At 36.2% G+C, this 24,913-nt stretch overlaps 2 protein-coding genes across 2 annotated transcripts; one reads left to right on the forward strand and one right to left on the reverse strand.

The window, feature by feature from the left end:
- Window positions 1–477: 477 nt before the first annotated feature.
- On the forward strand, window positions 478–7,810 carry rnf152 (ring finger protein 152). Its single transcript, XM_079875886.1, has 3 exons — window positions 478–583; window positions 6,128–6,235; window positions 6,592–7,810. The coding sequence occupies exon 3, from the start codon at window positions 6,716–6,718 to the stop codon at window positions 7,325–7,327; it is 612 nt and encodes a 203-aa protein (XP_079732012.1). The 5' UTR covers window positions 478–583; window positions 6,128–6,235; window positions 6,592–6,715; the 3' UTR covers window positions 7,328–7,810.
- Window positions 7,811–13,172: 5,362 nt separating this feature from the next.
- On the reverse strand, window positions 13,173–23,695 carry gad3 (glutamate decarboxylase 3). Its single transcript, XM_079877434.1, has 15 exons — window positions 23,614–23,695; window positions 22,890–23,041; window positions 21,965–22,207; window positions 21,802–21,892; window positions 21,189–21,301; window positions 20,957–21,072; window positions 20,607–20,686; window positions 20,462–20,516; window positions 19,553–19,669; window positions 19,405–19,469; window positions 18,619–18,697; window positions 15,308–15,457; window positions 13,958–14,065; window positions 13,727–13,816; window positions 13,173–13,603 (listed from the first exon to the last, which is right to left on the reverse strand). Exons 1-15 carry the CDS (start codon window positions 23,619–23,621, stop codon window positions 13,430–13,432), a joined length of 1,641 nt encoding a protein of 546 aa, XP_079733560.1. The 5' UTR covers window positions 23,622–23,695; the 3' UTR covers window positions 13,173–13,429.
- Between the last annotated feature and the right edge of the window lie 1,218 nt (window positions 23,696–24,913).

Here is a 24,913-nt window from a genome sequence, read left to right on the forward strand (position 1 = left end):
AATCTTATTTTGCCCAGAGGAGTGGTATAGAAATGTATAAACAACTTGTCATGCAATAAGCCTAGCCTACTAAAGAATGCACACAAAGTTTTTACTTCACTAACAGCATTGTTAGTATCTTCACTGGTTCACAGTAGTTTAGTCCTTTCAAGATTTATATCAATGCTATAAATCCCACTTTATAGGCTAAAGAAATAAAACACGGAAACTGTTTTATATCGTTAATATTTCTGTTTAATGTTTACTTAAATTGAGGATTATATGATTTAGAAGATTTGTTTTACTTATCGTGCGAGGCAAGTACGTATTTGTTTTGTGACTAATATAATCCGCCTTTAACGACTAAAATGATCAGACCTGTTCAGACCCGACAAGCGCTGGCAATCTTATTAGCGGGCTTCCTTATTGGCTGTTCTCTTCGCAGATGTCGCTCGCTATTGGCTGCGTTGTGGGAGTAGCAGTGAGCGTTTACAGTACAGCCTTTGAAGAAGGCAGAGGGAAGTATGACAGATGAGACGGTCTTCTCTGCATGCCATGTTCACCGTTTGCATAGAATAGATCAAAGAAGATCTCCAAATAGAAGGTGAGTTTTTCATCCCTCCTTTCAAAGATTCAGACATAAAAAGACTTGGCTTTCGATGTGTGCATTCGCATCAAATTTAGTGCTGAGATTTTTTAAAACTCTTAAACAGAGTTTACAACACATGTTCTATCAGTCTTTGTTCACTTGCATTGATGCATATTTGCTGCATTACGGTTTTTTTTATCTGCGGTATTATAAACTTCGCTCAAGGTTACTTCATTAGAGCACACGTAATAAGTCTGTTGTGTTAAAAGCAAGTTCATCCTCTGTACAAGGAGAAGATTTGTATTTTGTAGTATTATGCATCAGTGTAGTACGTTAGGTAACTTACTTTCTCTTTTAAATCGTAGCAGAATGATCTCGGGCAGCTTTCTGTCTCTGTTCCGGTTTAAGTCTTGTTTTGATTGTTTAGAGGCACGCAACAATGGCTGCGTGTCAAAACAAAGTGAGCTTCCTACCATGGCACCCTTTCTGGGTAGCCATAGGCGCGTTGGACATTAAAAGCACATATGCTGCCCAGAAATGTTATGTAGGCACCTTAATAGGTTTTGAGAGACAGCCAATGACAACTAGTCTAAATATATCTGTCTTTGAAAACAGACATGCCCTGATAATGCCTGAACATGTAAAAATATTTTGGCTATCCCTAAAAACCCAACCTTTGGCTCATATAATCTGTTTTTATGTTATTTAACTTTAACAGAAATGTTGATATCAGATGCTGGTTGACTTTACTGTGTCCTTGGGTCTGGATTAGTAAATTCCACTGATATTATCTTACATTATCTCATCTTAGTGCATTGCTATCAGACGCTGCTTGATCCACTCAGTATTCAAATGGCCTTTTCTCTATACGTTTGGTTTCTTATTAACGTGTGTTTGTGTAGATAGATGATCGGCGTTGTACTTAAGTCACTGTAAGGGTTCTGTTAATTTGACACCCGTTCAGACAGCATTTCAGTGCAAAGTTAAATGCTTATCTGATTCTTGTCGCAAACACACCCAGATGAGTTGAAGTCCAGTGTGTTTCAGTACAAACATAAACACAAATGAAAATCTGTATGACTTTGCTGCGTAAAATTGCGTATCGCCTTGGGATGTTTCACATTTCTGCATTGTTTACACAGGTTAATGTTGGAGGTGCAAAGTTTTAACACCAATATCCCACAGATGTCCTATGTTGCCTGAAAATAAAAGGCATCAAAAAGTAAAGGCCAAGAGCATGCATGAATGGCTCCCCTCCCTGCCCGCTCAAATCAGCGCATTGTCCTTGAGAATGCCACACGGTCTCAGTTTTTAAGTGTCGTTTTTCATTTTTTGCTTTGTCCCCTTTCTGACAAATCCCCTGATTCAGCTGCATCCATCAGGTTGATGCTTCGCTGTAGCGTGCAGCTGACAGTTTGTTATTTGCTTGTTTCATTGTCTTAGTTTTCGAGAGACACTCAGTGAAGCTTCCACCATGGGGTTCACGTTTCTTAAAGCTGAAATCAGAAAAGCAGTTTCACATTTGATAATATCACTTGAGGTGCATCTAGTGTATAAATTCCATTGTATTTCGTAATGCACTTGATCCTCCTATTGTTTTAAAGTAAAAGTAAAAAAAAAAACACTAATATTTCCAGTCTAGGTAGGAAAATATGGCAGGTGAAAGCAAGCTTGCTCGGCATACAATCAGAGATTAATGTGTGTACAAAGGTGAGAACTCTTAGGAAATGTTCTCAAGGTTACACCTTCACAAGTATTTCATTTGATTTGGTAAATTTGCCCACAGGACACTTAATAGATTGGCACATTTTCTCCCCTGCGTGCCATACCAGCATTGCTGAAGGAAATTATGCAATGTGAAATTGAGCTGGAGTTGTTTTCATGGGAACTGAATTACTATGGATCACCTGAATTCTCCATCACAGCAAGATGGATTTGTAAGTGTCCACATTTGTTTCGTTTGCAATGCACATTTTTTTTGATTTTTTGATTTTGTAATGATACTAGTTTGATGAGCATGAAATAATCATGACTTCAAACGTTAAACTGGTCTTATTTAGCAAAAACGGTTTTAAGCCCCTTAGATTTATTAGTAAATTAAAAGTATTTGTGTGTGTAAGTCCATAAAGCCGTCTATGAGATTGCTGTAATGTGTTTTGACTGGAAATCCCAAAGAGAAAGTTCATATTTCCACTTCTCCATCACAAGATAATGTGCACCTAATAATGGATAAGCCCTCAGGGGCGTCCGTCCATTCATACCACAATAGCAGGCTTAATTGCATTATTAATTATTTTTCCCCTTAAGGGATGGAGTGAAATTATACTTATATGAGCAATTACTTGCATGGTGTAAACCTTTGAACTTGAAAGAGAAGAGCACACTGCGATAACTGATTTGTTTTGTAATGCCATGGTCACATCATTATGTTATTGCTGTAAGTGTAACAAAAGGAAGTCTGGAGTGAAATGCTGAGAATGTGGACACAATTCATTTAACTTTAACTTAGTCGCTTGATAAGTGTTCATTCATTTCTCAGGTGATTGACATTTGTAGCACCTGCAGTCTTGAATATTCCCTTGAATAATCCTCCCTTAGTGACAAGCATTGAGCCAAGCAATTAAAATGCATATTAGCTGTACAGTACCTGAAGGAAACGAATGCCCTCAAATCAATTTTAGATGAGGTTAGGAAACATTTTTAAGCTCTGAATTGGTTAAGGTCAGAAGGAAGCATGAGTGCCGGAGGGGTTTTGAACTCTCATTCAATGGTCAGCTTCATGCATGCTAATAGTCATGTGTCATGCAGGTTTCAGAAATTTTGCCTGCGGGCTCAACAAAACTAGGTCACATTTTGCTGTTGCTTGTAAGGGGAATTTTTTCATCCAGTGAAAATGTGTACTCTCATTATGTGTGCACATAAACACTTGCTCTAAGTGGATTATGCTGCCCATTGGGTTGAACAACATTTTATGGCAATGAAACAACCCTGATTACAGGGTTATATTGATAACAGAACACATAATATTGCATTTTATTTATACAGTGTCCTTCCAAACATAAAGACACTTTAAATTCCATGATATTATCATAAATATAAAACATTAAATAAAAGAATATACCAGTGTAAGAGGGATATAAAGCATAGAAAAAAAAAGCAGAACAAAAGAGCACAAAAGACACAGATTAGCAGTCAAGGGAGGAGGAGTACTAGATGTGTCAGTGGGTGAGGTCTGAAACCCCCTTACTGTACGTGACATGATTATGCATTTAGAAATTACTCATATTACACAGCTGCCTGTGGTTGAGAGATGCACATGTGAAAAGTGACAGATCAAATGAAATGTATTAAAAAAAATCATACAGCAATAATATATCCATCCATATCCATTCAGTATATCCATTTCTGGCTATATGTATTTCAAATAATAAATATAATAAATATGTTGTAAACAGTGCATATTACAGAAAATATATTTTTCAAAGTAAAATAAATAAAAGTAAAATTTATAAATAAATATATTTAATTTATACCTTCCAATGCCAAAATATATTACAAAATGGTAAATTCAAATACAATAAAAAAAAAAAAAAAAAAAAAAAATATATATATATATATATATATATATATATATATATATATATATATATATATATATATATATATATATATATATATATATATATATATATATATATATATATATATATAATATGAAATATAAATGTATTTAGATGGAAAATGTATAGCCAAAAATATTAAACAGGAAACATACACTGTAAAAGATGAATCATGAGTCTTGTAATTTTCATTAAAAAAATTGAGGTGATCATTAAAAATATTATGTATATTTTATTAAGAAAATTGTGGTTCAGTGTTTTATTGAAAATATTGAGAACATTTCACTAATAAAACCAAGAGATGCATTTTCCTATTTTTTTTTTTAAGGAAACATACACAATTTTAAGGCTTGAATTGAGGAACTGATAAACCTCATAAAATGAAGGAAAAGGGGCTACCTATTTATTTTATTTTAAGAGAATTAGCTCATTTATGCGGTTTTATTTAGAGACACCATTGTTTGTTCCCAGCATGCTTTGCGCATGGCTGGAAATGGAGAGTAAATCTTGAAATTAAGTGTTATTTCATGTGTTTTTGAGTAAAGGGAAACATCTGTTAATGTTTAATGTTCAGGTATGTTTGACATTTGAAAGAGTTTCTATTATGTTAAAGTTCTGATCGTTACCATTGTGCAGAAGAGTAGGGCTTATGGTTAGGTTGTGAATAACTGCATTTTTTTAATATTCTGAAGCATATTGTTACATACATGTAGCAATAACTCTGCTAATAATAGTGCAGTAACAAGTTTGATTCTGTTCTGTCCTAGCAGCATACAGTCTTTTATAAAACAATATATCTCAAAGTTAAATATAAACAGGCCATATCCATTCACTTGAGAATAAAAAATACTTCAAATAAAAAAGCACATTTCACTAAAAAATTGCAATTCATTATGTCATAGACTAAATAAATTAGGGCATTTTACATGATTTATTCAGGTAGATTCCATGAATGAAATCAAGCTTTAACTACTCAAAAATATTGTGTAATATTGTTACCATCATTTTTTTTAAGTAAATAGCAGTAACATTTTTTACAGTGTAAGTAACTAAAACCAAACAAATATATGCATTTAAACTTTTTTGTGAAGACATTCTGTGGTCATATGTTATAGATGCTTTCCTCCCATTTAAAATTTACCTCTAATTTCTCCTGGTCTAGACGACATCTTCAAAAGTGGCACATATTACCTCACTTTCCCTACAAGAATGGATGAATTGTACGACCCCTAAATAGAGTGCTGCAAGGACAAGGATGATGGATTTTTTTTTTAGGCCAAAACCATAGACCGTATAAAACAATGGACGTAGTGTCTGTGACGTCACTCGTAGGTTTCTGAAGAGCATTTTTGAAGGCCAAAGTGGGCGGAGCTGGTCGCCGCCATTTTGGCTGTGCGTCACTCCCAGATAACCGGAAATGGGCAAAGAGGCGGGATGTGGGTGGAGCTGAGGTGCCTGGTTTTATACAGGCCTATTACCTACACATATTTTTGAGGACATGTCAACAATTAAAGCGAATACTTCCAATATGTTAGTAAATGTTACGCTAATTATGAAATGCAGACTGTTTTATTCAGTCTATGGTTTCAGCCTACTGCTAATCACAGTCTGTCGGATTTAACTTGTTTTGTAAAAGGCGGTTGACGACAAGTGGCTAAATGGGACTACAGAGTTTGTCAGGGACATTAAACATCAGCCAAACAGATAAACTCATCTACTCACTAGTCACACTCACAGCCTTGTTGTGTTTATAATCATGCTCTTAAGAATCATAAGCTTTTGTTAATAGTCCAAAAGCCACTGGAAAAATCCTATTGGGTTTTTGTTGAGGGAACCAGGGTGATGCTAACCGAGTCATCCTACAAAAATACGTCATGCCTGCACCACTATAACTATTCTTTTTGTTTTTCATTATCATGTATTTTCCTTTATTTTACAGAGTTATTTCATCATTAGATGGGGAAGGATATTCCTTTGGACTGCCTTCATTTCCAGCTGTGCTCATTGACTGATTTAAATCCCTGGTTGGATCTGCACTAAACCCATGGTAAGAATCACTCCGTGAAGCAATCAAGTCATTTCACATAATCAGAGAAGTAATTACAGATAATTAACCAAATAAGTTGTTTTGTTTTTAGTTCACATACACAATTTAGCCTCAGCATTCATCACGATCCGTGTCTAAGCGCAGGGTGACTGTGGACAGTCCTAATCCCTGCTGATTTGTTTACTTATCCAGGACATCTACATCTAAGTCAAGCCTGACAAGAGTTTAGATCCAGCTCACAGCTAGCGCATAATAAATTAACCCCTCTGCCTGCTTGTGTATGTGCCAAAAGTGTTCCTTTGGATTAAATTCTTGACAGTCTGTTTTGACGCAACGTCCTTGTCTCACTTCCACAGGCAGAGCCAGACATGGATTAAAGCGCTGACGGCCTGATCAACACCGATTGGTCGACGGAGAAGTGCACTGGCATTACAAATCGCCAAGGATACTGTCATTGAAGCAACCAAGGAGATTTGTTTTATGTTTAACATCCACGTTTTAGGGTCAATGGAGACCTTGTCCCAGAGCTCCAGGCTTGAGTGCCAAATCTGTTTCAACTACTTCAGCCAACGGCGCCTTCCTAAACTCCTGCACTGCCAACATACCTGCTGCTCCGTATGTCTGAGCCATATGAGGCTCAGCCAAAGGGAGATCCGCTGTCCTTGGTGTCGTTGCGTGACACACATCCCCAGCGGCCTTTCGGTCTCGCATCTTCCCGATGACCCGGAAGTACTCTCCATTATCAGTCTTTCTCACTCCTCTGAACACACCCCTATCTTTATACACTTACCCAACAACGGTTGCTACCTACTGCCCGTCCCTATGGACGCAGACGGGGCACTGCTACCTGGACAACCGGCATGCCGGTTTGGCCCTAAAAGCGTTGAGGGAGTAAACGTCTCTGATGGGCGGAGCCTCATGTTGGGAGATGACACGGGTGAGGAGGGGATGGAGGAGGAGGTAAAAACCACAGCATGGACTGGGGTTTGCGCTGTGCTACTTGTGGCGTTTATTTTGATTTTTCTGCTGGGTATCGTGTTGCATAACATGTCCTGCGTGTCCAAACGCTTCACTATTATTTCCTGTGGATGAGATGGATAGAACAGAAGAATTGAAATGGGCCTACCAATGTGGCTTGAAATTGTGATTTCAAATATGATTGTAACTACTATATATGGTAGATGGTCAAGGGCAATGTCTATGTAATCTATGGTATTTCAAATGTTTATGAAAGCTCTGATTCATTCATTCTTGTGGAATTTGTTCAATTAATGTGCAGAAATGTCATTAAAGAATCTAGCAGTGTTGACTCCATGTATTTGCATGTCTTGTATGTAACTGAGGGAATATAACTTGGTTTCTAATACTAAACCAGAGTTGTGCGTTATTGACAGTCAGTAGGGGTTGTGCATTTTGTAGAGGTTGTGCAACACTAAATTGTAGAAATGAAATAATGTGCATACTATGTTAATAATGTAGCTGCACTGCCTTTGAATAATGTGCATTGCTGTATATGTATCAAATTGAGTCCTTGTTTTAAGGTGAGTTTCATTTGAAGCAGTTTCTTTAAAATACCACATCAAGTGTTTTCAATGGTAACAAACTGTATTACTTTTTTTACTTGTGGGTTTTGAATTTGCTTTTGATTAAATAAGTGAAAAAAATCAGTCTCTGATCGATTTGGTTATTAATCATAACAGATCTTGACTTGTGTGCTATTTATGTCATTTAAAAGCTATTAATATGATAACCATTTGACACATGCTGCTTAAAAAGCTGCACAAATACAATAATGTTCAAGTTTGGAGTCTGTAGTAATGACTTTTTGTTAAATCATTTAAAATTGTCAGTAAAGACTTTTACAGTGTTAAAGAAAACCTTTTTGTTTCCCCCTGTACATCAAAGAATCCAGAAAATCTTCTAAAGGATCATATGACACTGAAGACTGGAGTAATGGCTGCTGACAAGTCAGCTTTGCCATCACAGGAATAAATTACACATTAAAATAGAAATTATTTAATATAAATGATTTAATATAAAACGGTTTTACTGTATTTTTGATCATGTTGATCATGAAATGTAGCCTTTGTGAGCATTAGAGACTTTCAGTTTCAAAAACAAAAAAATCTTCCTGACCCCAAACTTTTGAACGGTAGTGTTTGTCAAAAATGCTTTAAGTGTTAAGAAACTTAAAGGGATAGTTCAGCCAAAATGAAAATTTGTCATTATTTACTCACCCGGTATGACTTTTTTTCTTCTGAAAATGTAAAAGATATTTTGAGAAATGTCTTGCATACAATAGAAGTCAATAGTTCGGTTAACCATCATTCTTCTAAAAATCTTCCTTTTTGTGTTCTGCAGAGATATGCAAATATAACATTTGTACATTGATATCCAAATGTGTGATGAGCTCTGGCTCGGTGCGGCTCACCATTTGCATCAGAAGCTGTCAACTACCCATCACACTTGATTGATGACAGCGTCTTTATATATAGCATGCATTTCAGTTTCATGCATTTTAACATTCCACATTGTGATGTAATGTGTGGATGTATGCTTTTGCAGTTTATGTGACAAATCACACAAATCAAATGATTATAATACAAGACAAAGTATTATTAGTGATCAGTTGTTCATCAAGGTCAAGGTATACATTTTGCATTCCTTTTTAGACCATCACTTGAATGCTTTTAAATAGTAATCTTATTGGTTAAGTGTGATTATAAATAGGCATGGTATATGGAAAAAATCATTTGATATTAAAGACATCAGCACATTTGAGTGATCCCAAAAATCTTAAGAATGACAAGCATATACGTCAGTATTCAACATTGTAATTAAGAGGTTTGGCTGATTCAGCTACACCCTTTACTCACAGGTCCATAAAATCAAGCACATAGCCATGCAATCTCCTTACACAAACATTTACATTAGAGCAACATTTTATGTACGAGCATTCCACAACAATTAACATTGTTTGTGTGTATTTTTTTATTTTTTTTTATGTACACATAACACTGTACTTTGAGTGTTATAACCCTGCTACAACAGGGCTTCAAATTCAGCTGAGGTAGTGAAGGTAAATTTGACATCTTTCTCTCCTCTGGCCTTCTCTTTCTCTATATATATATATTTCCTTTTTTTTCTTTCTTTTTTTGAGAAAATCGTGCAAATGCAGAAGTGGATTTTTCTTGATCACTGTTGGAGCAAATTAGAGCGCAAAAATATTTGCTATGATCTCTTACAACCCCGTTTCTATGGAAGCCTATTTCTGTCACATAAAAAAAATGCTTTGGTAAATCACAATTCTGACATAAAAAGTCAAAAATATGACAAAAAGTATTTTTGCCATAACAATGACTTTTTATCTTATAATTTCTACTTTTATGTCATAATTATGGTCAGTGCTGGGGAAGTTTTAAAAGTAGCCTAATGCATTACAATATCGCGTTTCTCCCTAAAAAAGTAACTAATTGTGTAACTTAGTTACTTTTTATGGAAATTGTGTTATCCCATGTACATTACATTTTTGCCGATGTAAATGCCCTTTCACACTAAAAGTGAAATGAAGAAGCCTCAGGATGAAAGAAATGCAAATTCACGCCTGTACTGTAGAGGGCGCAGCTCAAACAAACCTGATGAAGAATAGGATGCAGGAGAAGAAAGTTCAACACGCTTACTTTTTAGGCCCTATCCCAAATGGCACCCTAAGCACTCGTGGTCTTCCGTGGGTCTTCCTACGAGTCCGCAGGTCCGCACTTTCGTGACGTAATGCCGCTTTGACTGTCGGGAAGAAGTCTGCTGCGGAGTCCGCATCAGTCCGGTGCTGCGTTCCAGTCCACTTTTAGACACGCACTTGCGAACTTCCCTAAGCACTTCCCCTTGGGGGAATCCCTGCCGCCATTTTGAAGTGCGTTCCACTTCGTGAAGTGGACGAGGGAAGTTTATATGGACAAACCCTCGTTCCCTCGATTTTGACCGAGGGAGCGAGTCTGCTTCAAATGTACACTTCAGGCACCTATATTTCCCACAATGCAGTACGATTGTGACGTCACCACATATATCGTTTAATCACCACCACATCAGACAACTCTATGATATATTAATTATAATTTTTTTAAATTTAAAACAACCCAAACACACCTATAAACATCTGGATGCTGCATTAAACAAATTCTTTTAAGGGAAAAAAATAAATGTAAATAATAAATCAACCCCACAGCTGATTCCAAGTGATCAAGGGCTTAGGACGTTCCAATTCAGCCCATTGCAGTTTCCGCCAGTAGTGGGCACTCACAATGACGTACATCCGAGTGAACGAGATGGAGGGAAGTTAGCGAGTGAAGGGAAGGGCATGACAATTTTGGACTGGAACGCAGCACGGGCTCGGCAAAAGTGCGCATCGAGGGCGCATATCGACTGCAAAGGGGGCGCTCGCGAGCACCCTTCTGAGGCCTAAAATGACAAATAGGACAACGGCAGAGCCCGTCTACATTCTCTGACAACGGTCTCACGGACTTAACGGACACGCGCAGGCGGCAGCCATTGTAAGTCCACAAGACCGAAAGTGCATATGAAGTGTGCCATTTGGGATAGGGCCAGTAAAAATGTTAAAAAATGAAAAAAATATATATGATGTTTATTTATAGTCATTTTTGCTTATTAGTATGGTTGAAGTGGATCATCGAAGGTCAGCAGCAAAGACATTGGTTAATAAAGTGAGATTAAATACATTAAGTATATTTGTGTAATTTAATATATTCAATTATTGCAGTTTTGCCTAATATTATGAGATTGCATTTACCTTTTTTAAATTGATTTTGAATAACACTGAATCAGTTTTCTTTTTCTTATTTTTGTTTTTTGTTGAAAGTGTTCACAGTGCACACAATGCCACTGCACTTACTGGCTTCACAATTTCCCTCAACATGAGGACAGGAGAGGGGTCAGTCAATAAATGGAAAACAAGCGTTACTTAAAAAGTAACTCAGATATTTTCTTGTATATAAAAGTAATGCGTTACTTTGCTAGTTAGCCTACTTGAAAAACGTAATCTGATTACATAACTCGTTACTTGTAATGCGTTACCCCCAAAACTGATTATGATTTATTAATGTCGTGGAAATAGGCTTTCATGCGTATGTCTATTAAAAGATTTCTGCTATAGTTCACTTCCACATTTCAAACCCAGAAATGTGAAAAGGCTACATATAACTTTATCAAAGACTTTGCCTGTACATCCCGTGGAAGGGCTTTGTTTTTAATGTAAGCGTCTTCTCAATGAATAAATGTGTAAATGTAGAAGAGTGGAAGCTGTTATTGCAGTAAAATCAGGAACAACACTTTATTAATCCCCAGTGCTTTGAAAGTAAATGTTCACCAAGAAAATATGGGTGTGGTGGTGTTGTTCCAGCAGCCTCCAAATACTTTTGGCATATGTTTGGCAGCCACTATATTTAGAGCTCTGCCTAACAATTCCAAAGGAGCACACCTCATTTACCTTGGCCTGCATCTGTCAACATGCTACAGAACTGCACGCATTTGCTGAAATCATGCAAGAGTACTAGGCTGCACTGTACATGATTGATGGTGTTGTCCACATGTCGGTTTCTCCTCTAACTTTAGTAAATGACCTATCCAAAGGGGCCTTTAACAGGCCATTAACACACAACACTGACACAATCCATTTTGGCAGTCACACGTGCCCAAAAATCCTCTTATGCTCTGCACAAGCATCTTGTTATCTGCTTTTGAAATTTATATTAGGAAAATATAGGGATACAAATATTGTCAGAACAAAGAGCTTGGGATAAAGGGGTAAAAAAAAAAAACCCATCAGTTCTGACCAATTTTCAGTCTTGAGTGTCATTTCACGAGTTCCTTTGCCCATATAATCTTTAAGCTAATAAGGTTAAGCATATTTGGCTTGCTGTCCGCAGTGGAAGGGCTCGAGGAAGCAGCTTTAGCTCGAGCTTCGATACCCCCCAGTGGGACTACTGATGCTTGGATGATGAGTATGGTAGCAAGATGCCTAAATTATATTGGTGGAGTTGGGGAGGTGGAGGGATGCCAAAACAACTGATGCCAGAGCAAGGTGAGCGGCTGCTTATATGCTACGGCAGTTAATTGAAATATTAGATGGGTCCACTCCTCCCCAAATTACGTTGTGAACTTCACTTGTGGGCTAGAAGACAAATTAATCCCAGCTAACAGGTTGTGCTGCAGTAATAAAACTAAATTCGATGGAACCTGCATATTACTAATGGAGCAAGAATAGCAGGTGGTGTACAAATAAATAATGTGTAAAATCACTTTCACATAAATTTCCTTTCGTATAGGACAGAGCAAAGCATAAAAACCAACAAGCTGCAAATAAATTCTGTTGTACAGAGACCAAAATTCATTTCAATATATATTTTATAATATGTATATTAAATATAAGAATTATATTTAGAAGTAATGTCATGAATATGAATACGTAACACTTGTACAGTCTTGTATTAGAAGATCCCACCAGCAGGAGGCACTAGTAGACTGCAAAACAATTGAGCTATCTGACAGCAGCAAGTCATTCCAATTTCCCTTCAGAATTCACTCTATTTGTACAACTTGATTAAGAGCAGGTGCAATTTAGTCACGGTATACTGTGTAAGGCAGTGGTCTCAAACTCAATTCCTGGAGGGCCACAGCTCTGCACAGTTTAGCTCCAACCAGCTCCAACTCACACCTACAAGGAAGTTTCTAATAATCCTGAAGACCTTGATTAGCTGGATCAGGTGTGTTTGATTAGGGTTGGAGCAAAACTGTTCAGAGCTGTGGCCCTCCAGGAATTGAGTTTGAGATCACTGGTGTAAGGGATGCTTCTTGTTGGCATGTTGGTTTAATGAAAATCAGTGAGTGATCATCTATTCCCTTTGGTCAATGTGGCTCCACTATTATGTCTTTCAAATCTTATTTTTAATTTAGTTCAGATGCTACATCAGTCAAAAGCTACAAGATTTGGCAAAATAGATCAAGTATAGCACCTAGACAAAGGATAAATTATTAATAATTGCTAATAATGTTCAAAGATAAATTAAAAAAGAAAGCTGTAAATGCTTCTACTCAGGACTGTATGTAATGACAACTGGCATCAGATATATGAAGAAAGAAGGCTATAAATAGTGATTTTCCAAACAAGACGTCTTTTGCAAACTAGAGTTCACAGCCCAGACGAGCAATTTCGTCTAATAGGAAGTCCACATCCTCCCTCTGGGTGGCTGGGTTGGAGAAAACACAACGGAAGAAATTCACTTTGTCTTCCAGAGGTTGATAGCCAATCATTGTGAATCCTTCCTCCATCATCTTTGTCTTGATTTTTGGAGCCACCTGTGGGAATTCATAATGTCAGCTTGTAAAGCAGATAATGGGATGACTAAATGAAGACTAATGTGTCTTCCTTAATTTACTGGTTAATTAAGAAATGAGAAAGGCTTCATTTTTTTGACCTACCAAGTGAAGTTCTCTGTCTCGCTCAGGACCTGGAGGAATGCTTTGCACTTGTTTTGGGAGATACCAAAAGCAGACATTACTGTGTTCAGGCTGAAATAAAAATACAAAAAATATATAATCGTAAACCGACGTCGAGAATGTGTAACGGCTAGGCAGAAATTCAACCGTTGAAATCACTCAGTAATTTCCATCTTTAAAATTTTGGAAAGTAAACAAAAACATGGCACGCACTTTTGTTTTGAAGACAAGCTGAAAATCTGTCCTTCTCTTCAGCTTGTAGTAAAGATACTCTGCATTTTCTAGGCAGTGGTTGACCTGTGCTTCAAAACCCTCGGAGCCCTGTATAAGAAAAGAAAAAATGTGTTTGGATTGTTGTGTGTCACCTGTCAAGGTTTACAGCTGTTTTTGCCATTTTGTCATATTTAAATCACAGAAAAGAATAATAGAATATGATTATAAAAAATACTAAATAACAAATATGTTTTGAATATTTTTTGGTTGTAACTGGGGTACAATTTCTACTTTTCAATTATTTTTATGAACATATGAACTCGAAATGCTGGCCAGTTGAGACAAAGGCGGTATATTCATTGAAATTTAGGACACAGATCCAGCCTTTCTTCTACTTTTAACATCTATGTCCCTATGAGTCTGCGACAGACTAAAGGAGTCTCTCATACTGGTGCGGACCTCAGTACTTAATCTTCGCTTACCTGATCTGAGCTGCCTTCTGCTGTGTTCCAGAGCCCGGTTAATATGTTGCGTTATTTAATGCATGTTCAGTAAACAATAAGGCTTTTCTTTTATCGGATATATCACAGATAGAGAACTGGACTTACTGTTTTTAACCAAACCACAGCACAAACAAAACGATATACTTCTTTTTATCCAGAGGGCTATAGGCTGTTTGATGTCCCCTGACTCACTGGTAGAGGTGTGGGAATAATTTTTCATCCTTGAATAATAGAACTTTCTCAGTCTTTGTGGATGGGAGCTCATCCTCCAAATCAGTTATGACTTGTGGTGGCACTGAAAACTGCTGCTGTAACCCCAGTTCCAAAAAAGCATAATGTTGATTTGGACAGTTTAAACAATTATTGATCTATCAAATCTTCCTTTTCTGGCAAAAGAAATTAGAATGTGTTGTGGCTTTGCAGCTGCACAAACATCTCACTGCTAACAATCTCTTTGAGGCCCTTGAGTTTGGTTTTCGAAAACTTTATAGTACAGAAACAGCTTTGGTCAAGATCACCAATGTTCTGTCAATAGCTTCAGATTCTGGTTCTCTCTCCATTCTTATCCTTCTTGATCTTAGTACCACTTTTGATACTGTCAATCACAACCTTTTACTCAAACGTCTATGGTTTTTCTGAGACTGTTTTAACCTGGTTTAGATCTTATCTCTATGACCGCCAGTTTGTTTTTATGAGTGGTTTCAGATCTGAGATTGGCTCAGTCCATACTTCTCTTACACTGCATTTCTGAGATAAAAATATGGATGACCCACAATTTTCAGTGTCTTTAATAGTGATAGATTTTCAGTGTCTTGAATAGTGCCATAATAGCTGCCATAAACGTTACCTTTGCCTTCCACATGAGCCACAGTTTAAAGATGTCCACATGCCGTCCACACTGAATGCTTTTGTCCCCGGTGTCATAGGTCACGTCATAAGCCTTGTCAGGTTGGAAGAGATACTCAGCACAGAGTTGATTACACTCCTGCAGGAGGCCCTGAGAACAACACATGACCTTTACATAACCCTTGATTTTCAATACCTCCTCAAGCATCAAGGACTGTTTGCTGCCTTTGGTGATAATGGATGAGTCCCTGGTTTGTCTTGAGCAGTCGAGCTACCCTCTGTTCTTGACAAGGACTCCAAGAAAAAAGTTACAGAAATTCTTAAGATATAAATTTAGATTTTAAGAATGCTGCTAAGGCAACTCTTGAAAAAGTCTTAAGAATTTCACAAATATTTTCTTAAAAAAAATGACAGGCTTTGATGTTATTTGATTGAAAGGCGATTATTGCTGAAGGCTCTCTGACTGAAAAACAACTCAAAGCCTTTTTGCACTTGTCCACATACCTTGTACTAGTACTATGGGTAACACTTTAGAATACTGTTCCTTCAGCAATGAATTACTACACATGAACAAATGAGTAACCCACTATTAACATTCTAGTAACTACTATTAACTATCAAGAAACTCTGATTAACAAATTAATAAGTAATAGCGCTCAGTCGAATATGGTAGTTCACTATTAGCTAATCAGTAACTACTATTTTTCATACCTCACTGAAGACTAAGAACTACATACAGGTTCATAATTCATATTAATAATATATAATGTAATGAATCAATCAAGTGTTACTACATCCTTCTAAAGGAACTACTAATAATTTGGATCAGTATTCTAAAGTGAAAAGCTTGATAACTAAAGGATGTTGACTTAAGTTGTAAGTTTTTGAGGTTTTTGTAAGGTTTTGGATAGTAATGACTCAAGTGTTACTACATCTTTTTTAAAGGAACTACTAATTATTTTAATCAGTATTCTAAAGTGAAGATCATGGGAAAACACTTGTAATGACTAAAGTGTTACCAAATCCATCGGAAGGAATTACTATTCAAAATCAAAATCTCAAAAGCTTACAATGACTTAAGACAATATTAGGTAGTTATCATGTTTTTCACTTTAGAATACTGATCCAAATAATTAGTAGTTCCTTTAGAAGGATGTAACACTTGTGTCATTACTAGTGGGTTACCGTTACCTTTTATTATAAATTATGCATTATTCATGTTAATTATGAACCTGTAGTAGTTCTCTGGGATGTATAGTAAATAGTAGTTACTGATTATTTAATATGAACTACCACATTCAACTGGTTAGTTAATAGTATTTACTAGAATGTTAATAGTGCGTTACTCATTTGTTCCTGTGTAATTATTCATTAATGAAGGAACAGTATTCTAAAGTGTTACCGTAATATGTATGTAGCTTGTGTTATGTTGCAATGCTTAATCTTTGAAACAACCCAATAAATGCATTAAACATCTAAACTTTGGGGATTTTTTGGTAAATTTGGAGTGCTGTCAGTACAGAGAACAACGACAAAAATCGGTGTTGCCTACACCTTGTTATCCTCTTTTTAAAATTTGCACCCTGTTGACTTCAATGGGGCATCCCCCTTCAAATAACATCCTTGATGTGTCATTACAAGTGCCCAGCCATTGTGAGTGATTCCTTTAGAGTTAACACGGGTGAATCTGACTGCAGTAGATGTGAAAGATATGAATAAAAATGATGTTATTTCAGCCAGTGCAGATACCTGTATTTTCTTCCTGTTTTCGGTCGAAGTCCACAGTAGTCGATTGTCGAGTTCACGCCCGTGATAACCTATGCGCGTGAACTCGACAATCGACTACTGTGGACTTCGACCGAAAACAGGAAGAAAATACAGGTATTGCGCTGGCTGAATTAACATTTTTATTCATATCTTTCACATCTACTGCAGTCAGATTCACCCGTGTTAACTCTAAAGGAATCACTCACAATGGCTGGGCACTTGTAATGACACATCAAGGATGTTAAGAGGCTAAAAGCAGGTTTAAAACTTGCCCCATTGAAGTCAACAGGATGCAAATTTTAAAAAGAGGATAACGGTGTGGGCAACACTGATTTTTGTTGTTGTTCTCTGTACTGACAGCACTCCAAATTTACAAAAAAATGAGCTCAATGTTAAAATTGACCGGAGTTCTCCTTTAAGACGTTATTCAGCCGCGGCTTGTCTGTATAGGAATATTCATCCAAAACATAGACCTCTATATAAGCTGAATCAATAATAAATTGTAAATGTGTTCAGCATTCTGCAACAAATATTTATGAGATTTTCCGGAATATTTTAAGTCATAAAGTGAGCAGGATATATTAAAATTTAGTGTATGGCTTTGGCAGGCATACAATGATAATAAGCAGGGCAACGGGTGCCAGAGCCCTCCCCAGTTCCACCGCGCCTCAGAGTTTACCCTATGTAAATCTGTGGTGAAAAATAGAACTGCAGCGCGGCAGATATCAGACTGCTTATTTTCACGCAAGCTTGCATAAACCCCGTTCCAGACCAAGACAATATAAATCCGCTTCAGCAATGTGTATATTAGTCTGCATCAGGTCAGTAAATTGTCATGTTTGTTCTTCATATGTGGACTAGCGTATCAAATTAATGAAAGTATAAATCCTTTAGTTTAAACATAGCCTACTCGTGTGAAAAGTTTGTATATAGTACTGTTGTGTTTGTTTTATGTTGGTTATGAGAAAAGAAATTACTTTCTTTTCCTCACTGGAATTCCTCCACAACTTGCTACATTAAGGAAATTCTGTACGCATGTTGTGTAAAGCTTGTCAATCAACATTTAGTTACCTAAAACTGAAACTGAACTATTAAAAAAACATTTTCATCACTTCAAATTAAATAAACTTTAACCGAAATAAAAATAACTTATTTATTTTATTTCAGTTGAATACCAAGGCAACATTTCTCATTTTAATTTAGTTTAACGTGATGTACTAAAATGACTAAAACAAAATTTATTTAAAGAATTAATACAAATTATAAAGACATTTAAAAAAAAAAAAAAAGATTTATAAAAAATACAAATTAAAATGAATACAGAAATAATATAAAAACTGATTCAAAATACTAATAAAAACTATAATAGTATCTCAATGATACAAAAACAACACTGGTGAAAATTACCTTACACTTGCTGTTATATACATGTATGTTATGCAGCTTCTTCAGAGCAGTAATAAATATAATATCTCTTTATCTTAGAGGTCTTTATTTATTTATTTAAGCTTAACATCATAGATTAAACTGTCCATCTCAGCTCACCTTTCTCTTCACTAGAATGGCTGAGCATTGCAGTGGGACGCCCATCATCTTGTGTGGGTTCCAGGTCACAGAATGGGCTCTGGTTGAAAGCATATGAATAGCATGATGATGTTAGATGTTTTAAAAAAAAATCCATCAATTTAAAGTACATATTTAAAATATAAAATTATTTTTGAAACAGAGGTGAAAGTGGAGGTGGAATCCATTAGACTGAAACGCTAGAAGCAATCCTGTAATTGCGGGTTCTGACCAACCATCAGTACAAAAGAAAGGAAAGTAAAATGTTTTTAAGCACACAGGGGTCATATGCTTTAATACAGTCTCAGAGTAAATGTCAATGTGCTTTCACCACACTCCTTTTGCAGCTAAAATTGTAGAGAAATTACTTGAATCACGCTGCAGAGCACCAAACGGAATGGCAATGAAGGCAGCACTTTGTGTTGATTAAAATAAAATGAAACAGAGGGATGTTGAAGAAGTGTCCAGAGAATCGACTGCTGACATTTAAGGTAGATGGTGGAGACCATGCTTGCATTAGCCAATAAGATTTAAAAGCAACTAGAGATTTCAACTTATTGATAAACAGGTAAAACGTCTACAGGAACCTTACATCCATCAACATTCAGCACATTAGCAGAGGCTTTAATAAAAAGCAATTTGTGCTGCACTCAAGGTATACATTTTGCCACCAATTTTTCTGGTGAATCAAACCCATGACCTTGGAGTTTCTAGTGCCACTGAGCAACAGGAACACATTATACAATTAAAATGATTGATTTAGGTTACCTTTCAATTCCTTGCATTTTCACACGATGTTTGTTTGACAGAAGCAAGCCTCCACCCCAGGCAGCCTAAATGAAGGGAGAACATTAAAGCACTGCATCATTTTTAATAAAATGTACTTATTAATAATAATAATGATAAAACATTTTACATCCACATGCATCCATAGGCCATGGCGCTCACAAATGTCTGCTATTTCATTCAGAGGGTCAAATGCTCCGTAGACTGTGGTTCCCGCAGTTGCATTGACATAGAATGGGACCAGACCCTACAGACAGCATACAAGGATTTTTAAAGACATATACACAATCATTCAATATTTATGGTATTCATAAGAAGCCAAACGAGTAGATCTGAATCTGAATATCAGCACATTCGCATGTAGTTCACAGGTCAGATGCACAGCTATTGGGGTATAGCCTTGAATCTTTTTTTTTCTTCTTTAGTTGTTGATGTGTGCACTGCAGCAATTTAAATGTAGCTATATTTAAATTTTGTCTATAACCAACCCACACGATTTGTTGTTTTGCATGTAAAGCTTGTATTTTAAAGTGGTAGAACAGGCATTTATTTTCAAATTAATCTGTTGGTGATGCAACTATCTCATAGTAACCTAGTCACTACTAATTGCAACATGGAGAGATACATTCATATTGTTTTATATGACCACCAGTCTATTAAATATGATACACAGTGATTTTTTAAGTTTAGAAGAGAGGAAGGTCAGAATTGTTTAAGGTTAACTTTTTAATGTTAATGTTTGATTTTAGATTCTAGCCTATTTTGGGCAAATTTAATATGCTACAAACATATAATTTAACTGGGATAACCACATCTCACATTTCTAAAATGGACCAAGTCACAAGCTGATATCTAGTAGGCTACTACATCTAGACTGTGAAATATTGCATCCTATAAGACACTGATTTTGAGTAATCTGCATTTTAGACAATATGGCCAGTTATATGTTATATTGATATGTTACGTGTAAATGGCGGGGACCGAAAACAAACTTGTATATTATTAAATATGTAGCTCAATATCAGCTCATTTGACCAACCTTAGACTTTGCTGCATCAATGCTGGAGTTCAGTTCTGAAGATATCATCTTCCCCCTCACAGAGAGACACCAGCACGTTTTATTCATCTTGTTTAACAGGACACACTGCAAATTATGAACTTATGATTCCGTCCACCAATCTTACCTTTCATCACATCTGACGACTATAACATTTTCAGAGCCAATGCCGAGAACTGCTGCAGACTTCTTGATTGAATAATGACTCTAATAAGGAAAGCGAATGTTAAACATGCATAGGCAAACAGCTAACATGATCTGACCTTTTGGTTTACCATAACAAGACATGAAATATTTGAATTAACGGCAGTCTATCAGGACTTTTAAAACACTGCTGTGACACGTAACGTCTGACCTCCCAATCAGTGGGTCACGAGGTAATAGCTGAAATGTGTTGTGCTATGTGTTTCATTGAGTAAGTGGAACTGTCACAGCACGCCTGCTGAGAGTGGAGGTAACAATAATGAGATCATGTACGTGCGCGGAGGTGAACAGCGCCAGGCGAGGTATCGCAGACATCCCATGGGTCTTCACTGCCGGAAAGAGATGAAACCTAGCCAACAACACACTGTACAGATTGGACATGGTGCCTCCTGCGGAGAAAGCCATTAGCTGTTTAATGAAATACTAATGATTGAATAGTTCCAATTTTCATTTTTCAAAACACAATATTAATGCTTCATGTATTTTTGTGCTTTCAGCTTGTTACCAGGACAAAAGATGCCATCTCCATCTTCCTTTTGCCATCCAATAATTGTATGCATTTTTCTCAGAACTACCTCCTCCATGAGAATAAAAACTGGGGATATTTCATAAGTGAACCTGTAAGCAGAGAAGAACTCAGACTCATACATGCCCTGATGAACTGCAGAAGAAATAGAGGAGAGTGGGAACTGTAACATTTTTGCTTTAAAGTCAGCATGGAAATGGAAATTCACTTTTTAAATACGGTATATCTCAATGAATGTAGTTTTTTTTTAATCAAAATGTCATAAATGCCATGACTTCTCCAATCATTTAGTCCACTTAAAACTCACTCCTTTCTTACAATATACTGCAAGATCACACTTTACTGTCACTTTTGATCAATTTAATGTGTTCTTGCTGAATAAATATTAATTTCTCAAAAAAAACTAAAAAATCTTACTGACCCCAAACTTTTGAACAGTAGTGTATCTCTAAACTGTGTAAATGAATGTCAAATACAAAAATTGCATACCTATACCAAATTTCAAAATTTCAAAGTGTTCCTACATTTATTTTCTCTTTTCATAATTAAAATATGAATGTTAAAGAAATGAAACTTAATGAATGAGTCTCACATGTTTGTATTTGCTGTGGACGTCAACCATTCTCCTGCTAGACCAATAATGTCAAGTCCGGTTGACAGCTGGTTGAAAAATCTCGGATGGCCTAACAGCATTAAAGAACAACATTAACAAAAGCTTCCACTAAACACAACTGTGTTATTTTGCTTGTTCTTACCTGTTTTAACTCCATATTTCAGTGTGTCTCTGCAGTCCACCAATAGCTGCTCCAGGTTATCCGGCTGGTCAGGGAGCTCCAGGCTGAATCCCTCCAGACCTTCCTTAAGCTGGTGAGGATAGTGAAAATCTACAACTTTGGAGCTGCGCTTCAGGGATTTACTGATGTAGGCCAGCAAGATGTTTACCAGCTCCTGCAGGAAGTGCTTGGTTGCTTCCTCTCCCTCTTCAGCAGGGAGCAGATCTGAGCAAACACAAAATACACGTCATTCTGACAAATGATGATGATTTGTGCTTCAGGTACAATGGAGTTGAAAACAGATGCAGAACATTAACAGGTTGGTCAATCAATGTATGGAGGTTATAATGTACATTCTACCAGCAATTTACATTCTACAGAAGATTGTATCCAGAGCAGTTGCAACACAGTTCTGTGGTTTAATTTGCATTTTACATTTGAAAATGTAGACACATTTAAAAGCGCTCTTTGGAAATAATTTGAATGCACTCTACTGGATAAAAATATTTACTTTGTTGAAGTAATCGCAGCAGAATTAAAAATGAATCTTTTGAAAGCTCACATTAAATTAATATTTACATTCACCTTTTTTTCATGTGGCAAACGCTTTTATCCAAAACGGCTTAGAGTGAAAGTTATACATTATATAGCCTAATTTTGCTCCATTGGAACAATATTTGAATAGATAATTGAATGTCAAATCACACAGAACAAACTGCGCCTGCTTTGAACAAGTTTAAACTTGTTTCAGTTCACATTCTTCACATTTGGTATTAAACTGAAAAGAACAAAATATCCCACAATGCTGGGCTGTATTCCTTTTCAGAAATCGTTTCTAGTACCATTGTTGTAATGCAAGGGGAAGCTCAGACATCTCACCACCCTTTCATCTGAGTGTTTGCTGTACCTTTGCTGTGGATGCAGCTGAAGTCATGGGATGCGTGCCGACTATCATATTTCAGGGCGTCATCAGCTTTCTCTAAAGAACCTGTATCCTGTTTGCTGTTTTCTAAATGCTGTCTATCAGCTTGTGTGAACTCCATAATGTTTCCTAGAGACCTGCACACATCAGCACACCATCTCAAACACCCACATTATTATTTTGTATTATTTATTCATGTTGAATTAGTTTTTAGATGTATATTTCAGTTTAAGTAATATTATTCTTTGTCAATTTTTCATATCATTATTCTTATTTCTAATTTTATATAACTTTATTTTATTTTAATTTCAATTTTAGTCACTTCAGTTAATCAAATTCAACTTATTTTATTTCAGTAAACTGACAGCATTCCATTTTTTTAAGATTCAGTTGTTTTCATCTAACATTTAGTTTACCTCAGTTTTATTTCAATAAATGAAAATATTTTTTTTATAGGTTTCGGTTTTTTTTACAATAACTACACTGACACACAAAACTTCAGAAATTTCATGATACCACTTAAATGAAAAATCAAAACCGAATTGGTATAACATCACAGTAAACAACCACTTATTTGAAAACCAATCACTGATTATGTTAAGACAAAATACTGCAGATTCATAGAATATGATGAAATTAAAAGCACTGAATGGCATTGTAAGTTAAGTTTGTAAAATATAATAATGAACAATAAGTCAATTTAGTTTACCTTCTCATTGCATCCACTGTTGTTGACTGCTAATATCTAGAGTCTGTGCCAAATGGCTGAAAGTCAAAAAAAGCTCCAGCCTCCACCCCAGGGTTGAAAATCAACATACCTGTTGAAAACCTCAACTACCACGCCTATTTTTACCTTCAGTAAAAATAGGCGTGGTCCATTGATCTATGTCATTCTATATAGATCAGTGTGTTTTATATAGATCATAGCGCACAGCTATCCCCGCGTTTCCACTGTCAAAAGCGGGCGTGTATGGCAAGCCAAGAGGCTCAGAAATACGCCATAGATTAATCGCGTTTAAAGCCAAACGCCGTCAAATACGGCGTTTTAACCCATTCAGACCCTGCGTCCATTACAATGGACATCACATGTCAACCCCCCTTTTTTTTACTTCTGAAGCATTTCACCTAGTTTAAAGCCTGCAGTCCATTAGATTGGACGCTTGTCATCCAATCAAATGGCAGTAAAGCTCTGCATGTAGTAATTATTAAAAAAAACACTACTTTGAAGAGAAGCATGTCAGCACTTCACTCCAAACACAGAAGCAAGCAACATTTTCTGTGGTTTTATTTACATTTTTTGATATGTTTGTCAGTATTTCATAGTTTGTATGTAAAATAGAAAGATTGAACTTATTAATTAAAGTTAAAAATCGATTGTAGAATTTCAAATTTTAAATCAGGATTTTTTCAAATGTGTCTGTCCATTAGAATGGACAGTGGGTTCAAAAGCCTGTTACTGAAATCACATTCCAGTAATTGAAGTCCAGTTATGCTGATTGAAATTTCTTATATAAAAAATCTATATCACAGTACCGATACATTTTTTTTTTTTTACTTTTTCATGCAGAATATATAGTTCTTGAAGTGCTTGAACATATAGCTGATGGAAGTATCTCAGATGTTGACTTTATGTGGAGTGATGATGAGGAAGATGGAGATGTAAGAAAAATATCTGTAAAACTTTATAAAGTAAAATGACTAGCTTCCGGCCAAACGAAACATACGGATTTGACATAAATCTAAAGCGTAACTTGAAAATGAATTATTTTTTCTTACACAAACGCATCGCTTCGCTTCAATACGCCTTTATTTACCCCCAAGAGCCGCATGGAGCACTTTTATCATGGATGGATGCACTTTTATGGACTTTCAAAACAGAAACAACCATTCACTGCCATTATAAAGCTTGGAAGCCAGGATTTTTTTTTTATATAACTCCAATTGTATTCGTCATATACACCTATGATGGCTTGAGGGTGAGTAAATCATGGGCCAATTTAAATTTTTGG

This window comes from Squalius cephalus (assembly GCF_949319135.1).
Source record: "Squalius cephalus genome assembly, chromosome: 7".
NCBI classification, from domain to species: Eukaryota; Metazoa; Chordata; class Actinopteri; order Cypriniformes; family Leuciscidae; genus Squalius; species Squalius cephalus.

Coding starts and splice junctions, on each gene's coding strand:
- gad3 (XM_079877434.1), bottom strand. Junction 20,517..20,606: donor GTCGTCAGATGTGATGAAAG/GTAAGATTGGTG, acceptor TCTCTCTGTGAG/GGGGAAGATGATATCTTCAG. Junction 15,458..18,618: donor CCATTCTAGTGAAGAGAAAG/GTGAGCTGAGAT, acceptor TGTTGTTCTCAG/GGCCTCCTGCAGGAGTGTAA.
- rnf152 (XM_079875886.1), top strand. CDS start 6,716: ATGTTTAACATCCACGTTTTAGGGTCAATGGAGACCTTGTCCCAGAGC.